Source organism: Carassius carassius, chromosome 1 (assembly GCF_963082965.1).
Source record: "Carassius carassius chromosome 1, fCarCar2.1, whole genome shotgun sequence".
Classification (NCBI taxonomy): Eukaryota; Metazoa; Chordata; class Actinopteri; order Cypriniformes; family Cyprinidae; genus Carassius; species Carassius carassius.
Window position 1 is genome coordinate 31,121,058 of NC_081755.1, and position 12,626 is coordinate 31,133,683.

Genomic DNA, 12,626 nt, shown 5'->3' on the forward strand with positions numbered 1-12,626 from the left:
AGAGAGAAATGAATAGCCACATAAAAACTGAGTTATTCCTCAGACTATATATGGAGTATGTGAGGATGGAGATATTTGTAATTGTAGATGTTGTATTTATGGAAATGGATTCACATTATCGAAACAGAGAGAGGCATAGGAGACGAGAGGGCATTAGACCACTCGTTTACACTTTTCTCATATGTTGTTTATGAAACGTACTTTTAGATATCCGAGTCTTCTCCGTGCTAATTTAATACGACCACATTAAACTCAGTCCAGCTCTGACCATCTCTGTCTGCCTCTCTTTCTGTCTCCTATGAAAGCCCATGTATGCCTCCTTCAGTGTAAAAATAAAAAATAAAATGAATTTGTGATATATAAAGTCACAACTGCAAAGGAAAACTGTTAGACCGTGTGATTATAAAGTTGTAATTTAGCCTATTTATTTATCTATTTGTTTGTTTGTTTTGAAGAGGAGGAAACAGGCTTGCAAAAGGGCTTTCATATTATTTTTATCCATGGATGTCCCTTTCAGTGAAAAAAATATGTACAAATATTATAAAAAATATTAATAAGAAATATAATTGTAATATTATTCATATACTATTATAACATCATTAATATTTGTAATATACTTTTTTTTTGTTTCTTTTTAGTCATTTTTATGTGCTTGTCATGTATATATATATATATATATGTTATATATAGCTAGATTATTTTCATTTGAATTCTGCTTTAGCTTTTAATACTTCATCTTAAACTTATTTGAGTTAGTGGCCGAGGCAACATTTCTAATGTTTGTTTATGTTTTTAGGTTTTTCATAATATATATATTTTTTCTTTTATTTCAATTTTACTTAATTGAAATACTAAAATGATTGTAATAGTTTTAGTTAACAATCACAACGCTGCTGCTGTGGAGGTGGTTAAGTCTACACTACATCTCATCTGCATTAGTGTTTTCGCACTAGCATTCAGGCTACACTGGCCTCCAGTTGACTTCTTACCTCACCTACACTTTTAGACCATGTGTGTTTGTGTTGCGTGTGAGTGAGTGTCTGTTAGTGTTTAGCACTGTGACTGTGTGTAGCAGTGACAGAGACCAAGTCTAGCAAGATGGAGAGAGTGCTGACGACTGGAAACCAGAGAAGTGCCAACATCTGAGTTGAGCAGGAGATCAGGAGCCCTTAGAGAATATAGGTAGAAAAAATATCATTAGGAAAAGTCAATATAGCACAGTGTTATTTTATTATTATTTATATACTATTGTAGTATTTAATAATATTTTGAAATATAATTTATTTTCATATTTTTCAGTTTTTGTTTAAATGAAAAGCTTTAGTAATTTGTTTATGTGCTTTTTTTCTTTTATTTCAGTTTTAAAGACTTAAACTTATTTCATTTATCTGCAAAGGAAACATTTATAATTTTAAATTAATTTTTATATAATATTTATACTTTATTTCAGCTTTATTTAAAAAAAAAAATGTATTTTTTTTGCTTAAAAATAATAACAGTAACATCACATCAGTAACATTTTAAAACACATTTTAATACATTGCTTTTGAAAAACATAAATCAGTGAGTTAGATGCTCAAATCACCACCAGATTTCTCCTTTTAGCTTAACCGGCAAGATTGTCTTGATTTACCAAGGATATAAAAGATGATTAATAGATGTTTACTTGAGCTCAACAGATGAGAGCGCGAGGATTATATTGGTTTCCATAGTGACACATGCACAGCATTGCAGTGGTGTTAGTGATGGATTTAAGAAGACAGTGCCATTTTAATGAAAAGCTGACTGGGCCCTCCACCTCAGCAAAGATTTTTAAATACATTTTAGCCAAGCAAATTAACACTGCCAGGCCAATTCATCAGTAAGGTGAGAGTTGCTCAGAGCATTTGACCATTTCTCAGTAGAGTTGTTACAGGTCCCTGTTTGTGTACAGTCGTGACCTTCAGCTGTCTGGTGAACCTGCTGCTCTATCCTTTTTCGGGTGGACATCTTAGCCAGCTCCTTAGATCCCGAGGCAGGGGAAGCATTTATAAATTGCTGGATCGCCACATCCCACACCTCCTCTGGGACGAGGAGATCTACCAGAAGTGCCTGAGCCCCATTAACATATTGCAATCTGAAAGACAAACCTAATCAAAAATAGACGTGTCGGTACATCGGTATGCAAGCAGATCACGCAATCTGACCCACAGGGCCGAGGCCAGGTGCGGTGTCTCATATCCTTAACACTAAATAGTGAAGGTCTGACCACTCCTTTCAGGTCCAGAGTCAATTTGAGGCCAAGACTGCGACTAGGAAGGTGACGGTGGCACGATGTAGCAAAGCTGTCTACACCTACTGTAGACCAGAGGAGAGGCTCGGATGCCTGCTCTCCTAAATACTCTCAGGCCTTTCTCCATATGCTGATTTTACTTGTATTTTTTAACATGAAGCCTTGAAAATAGGTTAGGCCATCTCATAAGTGTTTTTTTATGAGGATGTATGTGGATATTTAATCTGTGTTTATACATTTATTTATTGTTCTGATTCTGCTCTAAGTCATGCAGAATTTTTCCCCATTTACCTGCTCTGTTTCATGATTTACATATGTGTATATGCTGTATAGTTTACATTTCTGAACATTTCTTGTTCTATTCATGTAATAACCCAGTGAGATGTTTATATGCACAAGGAGTCTGCCCACAGCTAATACGCTGTTGAAATATGCTTCAAGTATCTAGGAGACGTTGTCACAGTTCTTCTGGATTTTTATTTTTTTCTCCATGTGAATCCAGATGGACTGGTTGAGGGTGAGAGTCTGTTGTCAGACTCCTTGTGAATACAAAAATCTCAATGCATTATTACAATTAATGGCAAACGGAATGTAAACTGATATTTCCTATTGATACACTTTAAAGAGAGAAATAACTGGTTTAAAACCTTTTTTTGATGGTGAAAATATGAATGGCCTGAGACTTTTGTACAGTACTGAACAAAACTAATAGTACAAAACAGTTTTAACTTCATTACTTTAACGTGACCCCTTTTGAATACTGTGATTATAAATGTAAATTGTTTCAGGTGCCAAGGGAGAGAAGGTGGAAGCTCCACCTGCTGGTTTGTATTTGTATCTCTTTATTCTACTAAATGTTTATAATCTGTTTGATGAAATTAATAATTTAATAACAGTCAGACTCACTCTCAGCATGTTTTTTTTTTTCTTTTCACAGATAAGCCTTCCGAAGGTGGGTTACATGCTCTGAATCTTGTCATGAACGCCATTTGTCTTCATTCAGTCTGTCAAGGGTTCAAGGGGTAGCTTTGCTTCTACATATGAGCTTTGTATGTGTGTTTGTGTGTGTGTGTGTGTGTGTGTGTTATGGTGGTTAGTCTGCACTATAAGGCGTTAGGATTAAGTGAGCGCTGTGCTATACATTAATTTAACCTGTTCTAATTCATCTTTAAATATAGCAAATGCATGAATCATACCTGAAACCAACTAGTATTGAACCTAAAGGCATTTTTACATATTGACACATATATGCAGTATATTGCTTAGTTGAACAACAATATAATTATCAATCACAACGCCATAATGCATAAAGTTTTGGGACAGTTTTTGTTGTGTTTTTATCCCTCATGTGCTCCGTGACCTAGTTTTCCTTCATGTTTGATTGTGTCATTTGTTTCAGGTGTGTCTTGTTTATTGTCCTGTCATCCCATGTATTTAAGCCCTAGTCTGTGCAGTCTGTGTTTGTCCGGTCTACTACGTCCTTACATGTGATTCTGTCTGTTCTGTCCTGGATTTACCCTTGAGTGGGTTTATAAAAGACTATTTGCGTTTATTTTCATCTTCTTTGCCTTGATCTCACCGTACCCGGTTCAGGGTGACTTAACTGCTTTTATAAATAGAAGAACTGTCGGCAATAATACATTTAAACTTAGCTATGCATTTATACAGAACAATATTTATATACTATTCTGTGTCTAGATAATACAGTTTACATAAGTTACAGTATATTGTTTCTGCCCACATAAATAACATTAAAGCCTACTTAACTCACTGCCGAAGATGCGTTATAAACAAAAGCCCAGCATATGCTTTGATATAGAAGATAACTTATTATTGCTGTGCTGCATGCGTTTAAAAACATGCGATTTTTTTTATTTATTACAATTTCTTTGAAAATCTAGAGTAATTTTCCAGTTGCTGTGGGAGATTCTATTATTGGCATTTAAATGGCAAAATGTGAGTCTGCAGTAAACACTGTTCTAAAAAGACCTTTTATTTAATCTTGAAAAACAAAATGAAAAATTTCAGTGATGTTTAAGTGCCACTTTTTAAGTGCATAATCTATAAATATATATTTGTATGTGTGTTTATATGCATTTACTGGTGTATGTATGAATTTCTTTGAACAACGTGCACTGAAGCTGATCGTGGCTTTGATTATGATAATGTAGTTTAATCCAAGAGTGAACACTAAGAATGTACATACATGTTTGCAGTTCTTGGTTCATTTTGTCATGAATTTGGTGTCATAAAATGAATACTGTACTGAGGTACAATTTGTTCCCTCTGCAGGAGAGTTTCCTAGCCTAGGGTGAAGGGTGAGACGTGTCAACATGTGCACTTCTTCATCAGATGTGCTTATAATTCACATTTCATTGTGGATTTGTGAATTTATGTTAACATTCTACAGTGACCCCATACAGTAAATGTCATTGCATTATACAAATAACTTTCAAATCATGTTTACTCAAAACTGCTGAGTGACATTGTTTGACAGGTATGCTGCTATTCTTTTATTTGTCCAGGTTTGTTTGCACTTTCCCTCCAGCTCTAGTTTCCAGAAACAAGACACTGGGGCGTTTTATTATAATGTTGGTGTTTAACCCATCTCTCTGTACGTGCTGCGTTAACCTCATTATGCTTCCATTGTTTCTTTAAATTTAGATGATGAGGGCCGCGACGGTAAGGGAAAGAAACACTCATTTTGGCTCGCTGTGTGTGTGTGCTTATTTGTCAATGTGCAAGTTGCTTTCCTGTGACTGTGCATGTGACCAAATGTCAGTCACTGTCTCTGTCGGTGGTCCGCAGGTCTGTCACAGGGGTTCTGACTGGCCAAATCAAGACCAACAAGCAAACAAGTGGTTTGAAATCTGAGACTGCTTTGGTGAATGCCAGCAAGTCTGTTTTCATTCACGTTAGTTCATTGGTCACTTAACAGTGCTCTCTTTTTTAAAGGACATATTATTTTTTGAGACTTACTATAACAGAAAACAGTCTCGCTGTCTATTCAAATTAAGTTTCGCCAAAGCATCCAGATGAAGAGTACGTCATATTTTAGCCTTTACAGGTGCTGAAAGTGATTTTAGGCAAACAAAAAAAAAGACTCAAAAAAAAATCCATATTATCTGACAGATATTACTAGAAAGCATTAACATTTTTATGTTCTTTTGTCATTTTTATTATTTGTTAATATTTCAACATGTAGATTATTCTTTAATATTTCTATTCAGCTTTGTTAATGTTATTTTTTAATGTGATATATAAATATATAAATATTCAATTATGTAACCACCATCTGAATACAAATTTAATTTACCACCATTGACTGACTTGCAAAGTTAATTTATAAAATAGTATATTATATTATACATTAGATGTTTGCTTTGTATACTAAGTTGAAATGCTAGTTAATAGCTATCTCCCTGTAGACTATGAAGACTCTTTGGTTTCACCAGGTTTTGAAAAGAGGAGGCATGTCTAATTACATAAGGTTAGCAGTTCCTTAAAAGTTAGCAGTGACTAAAATTGTTTACAGTACCTTAAATTATCCTTTTATTTGTACTTTAGGTCAAATAAGTTAACTGGAGAAAATTTGGATATATACTTTATTTATTAGTTTGTGTATATATCAATGAGTGTGCATAAACCAAAAGATATTTTATTTCAACCTCTGGCCATTTTACAAAATATAATTTATTTACATACTACAATACTGTTCCAATCAGACTAATTTGGTAGGATTTACATTACATTACATGACTTATTTACCATGACAGACATCATCTTGATGTCTTGCAACCATGTTTTATTTTAACTTCTTGGAATCTTTTTTAGAAATGTGGTGACCGTTTAAGAAGCCAAGGTTATGCAGTATACTGATACTTTGAAGTGGTTGTCACTCTGAAAGTTTCACCATTGGAAATATATGGATCTGTGAATGAGATCCAGCACTGAAGTGTGTGAGTGTGAGGGTCAGGACATTTAGCAACATGAGATTAGGACGCCCAGAGCTGGACAAGCATTTTCACAGTGTACATGTTTAGTGGCTGACATTAGTGTTAGTGCAACTGTCTTATCTGGGTTATGTGTATCTGGGTAAATCATCTTTATAAAATAGGGTGGGTGGTTCTAAGCTATATAGGAGAGCCTTATTCAAAACTATTTTTTAATGTAAGCCAAACTATGCATTGCACTGTGACGTTTCATCCTTGTTCAGTTGATCAAATTAACTTGCATAAACATAAAACAGAGTGAAGCTTTTGTTCTCTGGTTTTATGGAAATGCATGACATTATCTGGGCCTAATCCCACCACAGGTAGTACAAGTAAGGCTTGTTATATTGTCTGTTTCATATTTACTGTGACTTTTTCTTAGGATATGTTATCTGATTCAGAACATGAGTTGGAACAGAATGCAAAAAATGGTTTTAAATAATCAGTCATAAAAGCCATCCATTTAACTCAATTTTAACCAGAATCCAAAAAAAAAAAAAAACACCCACCCATCAGTACCACTATGATTGTGATGACTGGATAGTGGAGAATATAACTTAATTAATGGCTATGCACTTTCCTCATTCTGAAAAACTGAAGGACAGTAGGACGTCAGTTTCTACATTTATGTGTGTATGTACAGTATGTGTGTACATGAATGCCTCCTAAAAGGAGCCAAAGAGCCATAATGTCATGCCATATATAACTTTCTAATGGTTTCCTTCAATCTGTTTTCTCTCTTTTTCTTTGATACAGAATTGCCTGAGGATGGTAAGACACACAAATCCTTTAGCATGTATTGTCAATGACATATACATGAAAAAAATACATATATTTTATCTGTCATGCAAAAGGAAATTGTGTACATGTCTTTCACATCCCAGTGCAGATCCTAATGTGGTAGTTCACACAAAAAATACAATTCTGTCATCATTTGCTCACCCTCAGAAAAAAACTTTGTTCCACAGAGAAAAGAAAGTATATTTCAGAAAGACACGAAGGTGAACAAAAAATGACAGAATTGTTATTTTTGGGTGAACTATCAGTTTATGGATCTGGAAGGGTTGAAAGGTGAGCGTCAATAGTTGTTTGTTTTGTTAGATGGTGCTAAATGTTTTTTTAAAGGGAAGCTTTACCCCAGGCTGCTTACATGTCAATATGAATAGCAAGTATTCATGAATGATTCACTGTTTTCAGCATCCTTTCAGTCCTGGTTGACTATAGCCTGTCTTAGTGTCCATTAATGTGGGCTTTCAGCTGTTCATATCAGTTTACATTGTTTCTCTGACTCTGCCGGTAGAACATGTCCCAGGAGAAGAGCCTCAGATGTCTCAGATGAGTGGGCTGCTTGTGGAGAAGCCTCAGAGTGTCACTGCCGTTAAAGGTAAGATTCTGAACTGTCCGCAGCTGCACTGCTGAATTCACTCCAAGATTTGTGTGCTGTACAATGCCTTTCCAGGCTCCTAGTCTGTACATTAGTGGTGTTTTTTTAGAGACTGCTTCTGCAGGTTCAGTTGTTACGCCAGTAGGTGATGACTGTCCTTCTAATTGAGTTGTTGAATTATTCTCTTAGTCAATTTATTCAGAACACTTATTCATTTAAGAATGATAAGGTGACTGCATTTATGAATGAGTCGTTGAATCATTTACTTAACCATTTCGTTCAAAACACTGATTAGTTCTGGAATGAAGCAAGCGCTTGTCATTGTGGGTGGGTCATTGATTAATTCATTCAATTGATTTGCTTCAATGCACTGATTTGTTCAGGAATGAAACAAGCTAATTTAATAAAAAACAAATCATAAACAGCAAACCATAGTAAACACACAGTAAACATAAACAAAAGTTAGTTCTGGAAACAAACGCCACTATTGTGTGTTGCTTGTGTCTGTAATGTATCTTCTTATTTATTGAACTGTAAGTAATCAAAAAGATGTTAAAATATTTTTTTCACATGAACTGTAAGAATACAAGCAATATCAGAAACACATTTGTGCTAGGAATATGCTATATTCATAACAATAGCACTCTTGCTTGTGTAATATTGCTTAACTCATAAATAATGGCATATCGAAATAATGGCATACATGTTTATTCATGTCTTTTTATTTGTAACAGGGAAAAACGTCACATTTGTGGCTAAGGTGGACTCCTCTCAGATGCTGAGGAAGCCTACCATGAAGTGGCTGAAGGGGAAATGGATGGATCTGGGCAGCAAGGCTGGAAAACACCTCCAATTCAAAGAAACCTATGATAGGAACACTAAGGTGTGTGAAGAATAGTGCGTTTTAATTAAGATTTGTTCAGTACAGATCAGAGTTAATACTGATGTTTCTTGATGGCAGATATACACCTATGAGATGACCATTGTTAAGGTTGTGGATGGAGATGCAGGAGGTTATCGTTGTGAGGTCACTTCCAAAGACAAGTGTGACGGCTGCACATTTGACATCTCTGTCGAAGGTAGGACATAATGCAGCTATGCGTAAATTAAAAGAACATTTTACATATTATGATGTACAAATTGATTCACAAACTCTCGTCTTATCACTGAATCAGGCTAATAATTAGAGTTTGAAACACCTGATGTACCTCATTTATAATGCATATAATGTAGTTTTCAGATGAATAAAGTCAGTTAACACACCGGATATGTGTGTGTGCACAATTTACTCTAAGTCTACAGCTGATTCATTATTCAGTAGGTATTTAGCTGATTAGATCCTCTCCTGTTAGTTTCGCAGCACTTAGTAAATCAACACTACACATTTATTGGCTTTGACGGTAATCAGATTGTGGCTCAAATCAAACACATACAGTTTCACATCATCATCATCATGATGTTTTTCATCTTCTCCTTCAGCTGCTGAAGAGACACAACAAACAAACATTTTGGAGGCGTTCAAACGATCGTAAGTTTGTTTGTGTGTCTGTGTCTCTTACTCATTAGTAACTGATAGATGTCTTGATTTCACCTTGTTTTAACACACTCCAAAGATGTTTATCTCTGTTTGGAGGGACTTTTATTTTTATTGTCAGTGTGACTTTATGTTTAGATGCGGCTTTAGGTGTGCATAAAGTTGGTCGCTGTGATTTTGCCAAGTAAGACATGTTCCTGGATCAATATCATTTGATGATCCTGGATCATCATTATTTTCCAAAAATATAGACTTAACCCAATCCCTACCCCTAAACCTAACCTTACCCATAATTTATTCCTAAAATCAGTGGGAAATGATAACTGATTAACAAGGGTGCAGAAGCACCTACCCCTGACTGTAAGCCTAAAACAGATATTTCTTGAAAAGTTATATCTCAATTCTGATTGGTTGATTGCAATGTTGTGCCAGGATCAACAAGGATGTTGATCCAGGAACATGTTGTTCTCTGTGAAATCACAGTCCCCCCATTAGTTAGTGCTCATGCTCCTCGTGGTCATACAAGCAAGATTGTATGACACTCTTGCATATCACTGGAGGTGTCTGTTGCCAGAAGCTGCTCCACTGAGCAGTAATAACCTCATGGACTGATTGAGAGATGTTTTTCCTCGTGTCTGAGAGTTTGACTCCAGGTCCAGCTGCGGGAAGTCTTTGTTTAGCCCCAGGACTGAGCCAGGCTCCTTGATCTACTCCTTGAAACTTTATTTATAAGAATGTATAACAGTAAGCGTCTGCTATGTGAGTTTATAGAAAGCTATACAGTAAACAGTTTTTATTAAAAACTTGATGCACTCCTAATTATTTATTTTCCCTTTTCTTTTTAATGACCTTCTGTCATCTGTAGGGGAGATGCGGGAGAGGATGCAGGTGAACTGGACTTCAGTGGTTTACTCAAGAAAAGGTTTGGAAGATGTTCTACACCCTCCATGTTTTTTCTCGTCTCAGTCTGGGGTCTGAGAAATTGTGATGAGTCAAATTACTCAAATATGCATGCATATTTAATGATACTACAGAGCAGCCTCGTTAATATCAGCATACTCGGTTTTGAGTAGGTCATAGAAACTTATTAGTAGAATTTGAAGGAAGCACAACATGACGTGGGGTCCCTAGAACTCAACATAAAAACAGGCAACCAAATATGAAGATTAACCATATTTTTGGATTCCATGTGCCTCAGAGAGAGGAAGCAGAAGGATGAGCCTGAGATAGATGTGGATGTGTGGGAGATCCTGAAAAGTGCCAAGCCATGTGACTATGAGAAGATCGCCTTTGAGTACGGCATCACTGATCTCAGGGGCATGCTCAAAAGACTTAAGAAGATGAAGAAAGTGGAGCCCAAAAAGAGCGATGGTGAGACACATGACAGATGTACCAAGTCATAGTTCCTCACACACACACACGCACACACATACATATGAAGGGTGCAAATATAACCGTAATATGGAATTTTGTTAATAAACCAAGCAAAATAGATTGGTGGACGAGTATTGTAATGGACTGAGTATGTTAGTGCTGTTTCTGTTTTAAGCTTTCCTAAAGAAGTTGGATCCTGCTTATTCTGTGGAGAAAGGAAAGAAAATACAGCTTAGTGTGGAGCTGGCTGACCCCAACGCTCAAGTCAAATGGCTGAAAAATGGACAGGAGATCAAACCTTCAGCCAAGTATGACCCTTTGTATTTGTGTTTAAAAGCACTGGAATAAATGGTTTTACATAGCACTTGAGAGGTGCACTGGTCATCAATGATGACCCCTATTGATGGTTGATGCTCGATGCCTTACATGAGGTTTGTGTTGAATTTCTCTCTTTCTGTTAGATATATCTTTGAGAGTGTGGGTGGTATCCGTAAGCTCACTATTAACAAGTGCACCCTCGCTGATGATGCCGCGTATGAATGTGTAGTAGGAGAGGAGAAGAGTTTCACTGAGGTCTTTGTCCAAGGTACACTTTTATTATCACCATCTTTATCATCATCAACATCAGTGGCATCATTAGCACGCACCCCTTTTTGTAATTCCATTCGTTCTTTCTGCTTATCTGTCACTGTCCTGCCTGTCCCTGAGTGCTAGCCATCTGCCTATTGATTATTTTAAAACTCTGTCTATGCTGTCCGTGCTTACCTTGTTTTTACATGAGCCATGTTTTTTTTTTAGCCAAGTCTCTGTGTCTGTCTCTTGTTAAAATTCTTGTACCTTTTTTGTCTTATTTATTCATGGATATGTGCCATCATAGCTGCCATCAGCCCCAGAAGCTCTTCTGTACTTTGATGAAAATGTTGCTCATTTTACAGTGTCTGATTGTATTAACCACTTATTGGTGTGTTTATATGAACAGAACCACCTGTCACCATCACTAAGATGTTGGATGACGTTCATGTGGTGGTTGGGGAGAAGGTGGAGTTTGAGGTTGAAGTGTCTGATGAGGGAGCCAATGTGAAATGGTGAGATACTGGACCAAGCAGGCAACACTTATCTGGTCAATGGGTCACCAGCTTGTTAAGTTCAGTCAACAGGCCTACAAATAAACTGTCAAACTGTACAAATTAAAATGCTGAAAACATCACTAGCTGACTAAATTCACTTCAGTACTATCAAGGTCAACATCACAAATTATCATTGAACATTAACAAGCCATTATTAACATTAAATATGCTAAACGGCAAATTATCTGACTGCTTTTTCTCTGTCATCACCTCTCTCTGTTTAAATGAGTAATGTGGCTGAGCACTGTCTGTGACTGCTTGTGCTTTTCTGCATTTCTGCTCATGTTCAGACAAGCAGATGGAAAAATTTCCAGTCTTATACTCTTCATAATGTTTTTTTTTCCCGATTTGAGTTTTTAGGATATACTTTAATTTACATGCTAAATAAATGATAAAAGCTCTAGTAGGATCAATTGTCACTATACATCTACAATATCATACCTATCTATCTTTGAAGATTGTTTTCTGCTGTATCAAAGGCCAGGACACACTATCTTCTCTATTGCTCTACATCTTTTCATCCTGTTTTTTATCCATCCATGTTCTCTTTGTACACACCTCACTCTTTTTTATTTTATCTTCAGTAATCTTGGCATAGATTGCCTTCCTCAGTTTCTTGTGAACATTATTTCCATCTTTGTCCCTCTCTGTCTCGCTCTCCGTCTGTCTCACTTCATCTCTCTCAGGATGAAGGATGGAGTGGAACTGAGCCGAGATGGAAAGTATCGCTTTAAGAAAGATGGGACAAAGCACTGGCTCATCATCAATGAGGCAACCACAGAGGACATTGGGACATACCATGTATTCACCAGTGGAGGGGAGTCCAAGGGAGAACTGGAAGTGGAAGGTACCTAGTTTGATAAAGTAAAATGACAATTCTCCCTTCTTGGTCCTTCCACCATTTGGCTGATATTTCAGTTATGTTTCTGTATTTATTTTTAGG

At 36.3% G+C, this 12,626-nt stretch overlaps 1 protein-coding gene across 2 annotated transcripts in view; it reads left to right on the forward strand.

Moving 5' to 3' along the window:
- The window catches only part of LOC132145107 (myosin-binding protein C, fast-type-like), a 32,808-nt gene that overhangs the window by 9,236 nt on the left and 10,946 nt on the right, over nt 1-12,626 (forward strand). The window contains exons 2-14 of one of the 2 annotated variants that reach the window (XM_059555847.1): nt 3,061-3,096; nt 3,210-3,224; nt 7,021-7,035; nt 7,565-7,648; nt 8,383-8,531; nt 8,610-8,727; nt 9,128-9,176; nt 10,048-10,104; nt 10,381-10,553; nt 10,732-10,864; nt 11,018-11,142; nt 11,536-11,641; nt 12,370-12,530. In XM_059555847.1, coding sequence (XP_059411830.1) covers nt 3,061-3,096; nt 3,210-3,224; nt 7,021-7,035; nt 7,565-7,648; nt 8,383-8,531; nt 8,610-8,727; nt 9,128-9,176; nt 10,048-10,104; nt 10,381-10,553; nt 10,732-10,864; nt 11,018-11,142; nt 11,536-11,641; nt 12,370-12,530 — 1,221 coding nt within the window. The remainder of the gene's footprint in view (nt 1-3,060; nt 3,097-3,209; nt 3,225-7,020; nt 7,036-7,564; nt 7,649-8,382; nt 8,532-8,609; nt 8,728-9,127; nt 9,177-10,047; nt 10,105-10,380; nt 10,554-10,731; nt 10,865-11,017; nt 11,143-11,535; nt 11,642-12,369; nt 12,531-12,626) is intronic. The other variant, XM_059555856.1, reaches the window with a different exon arrangement.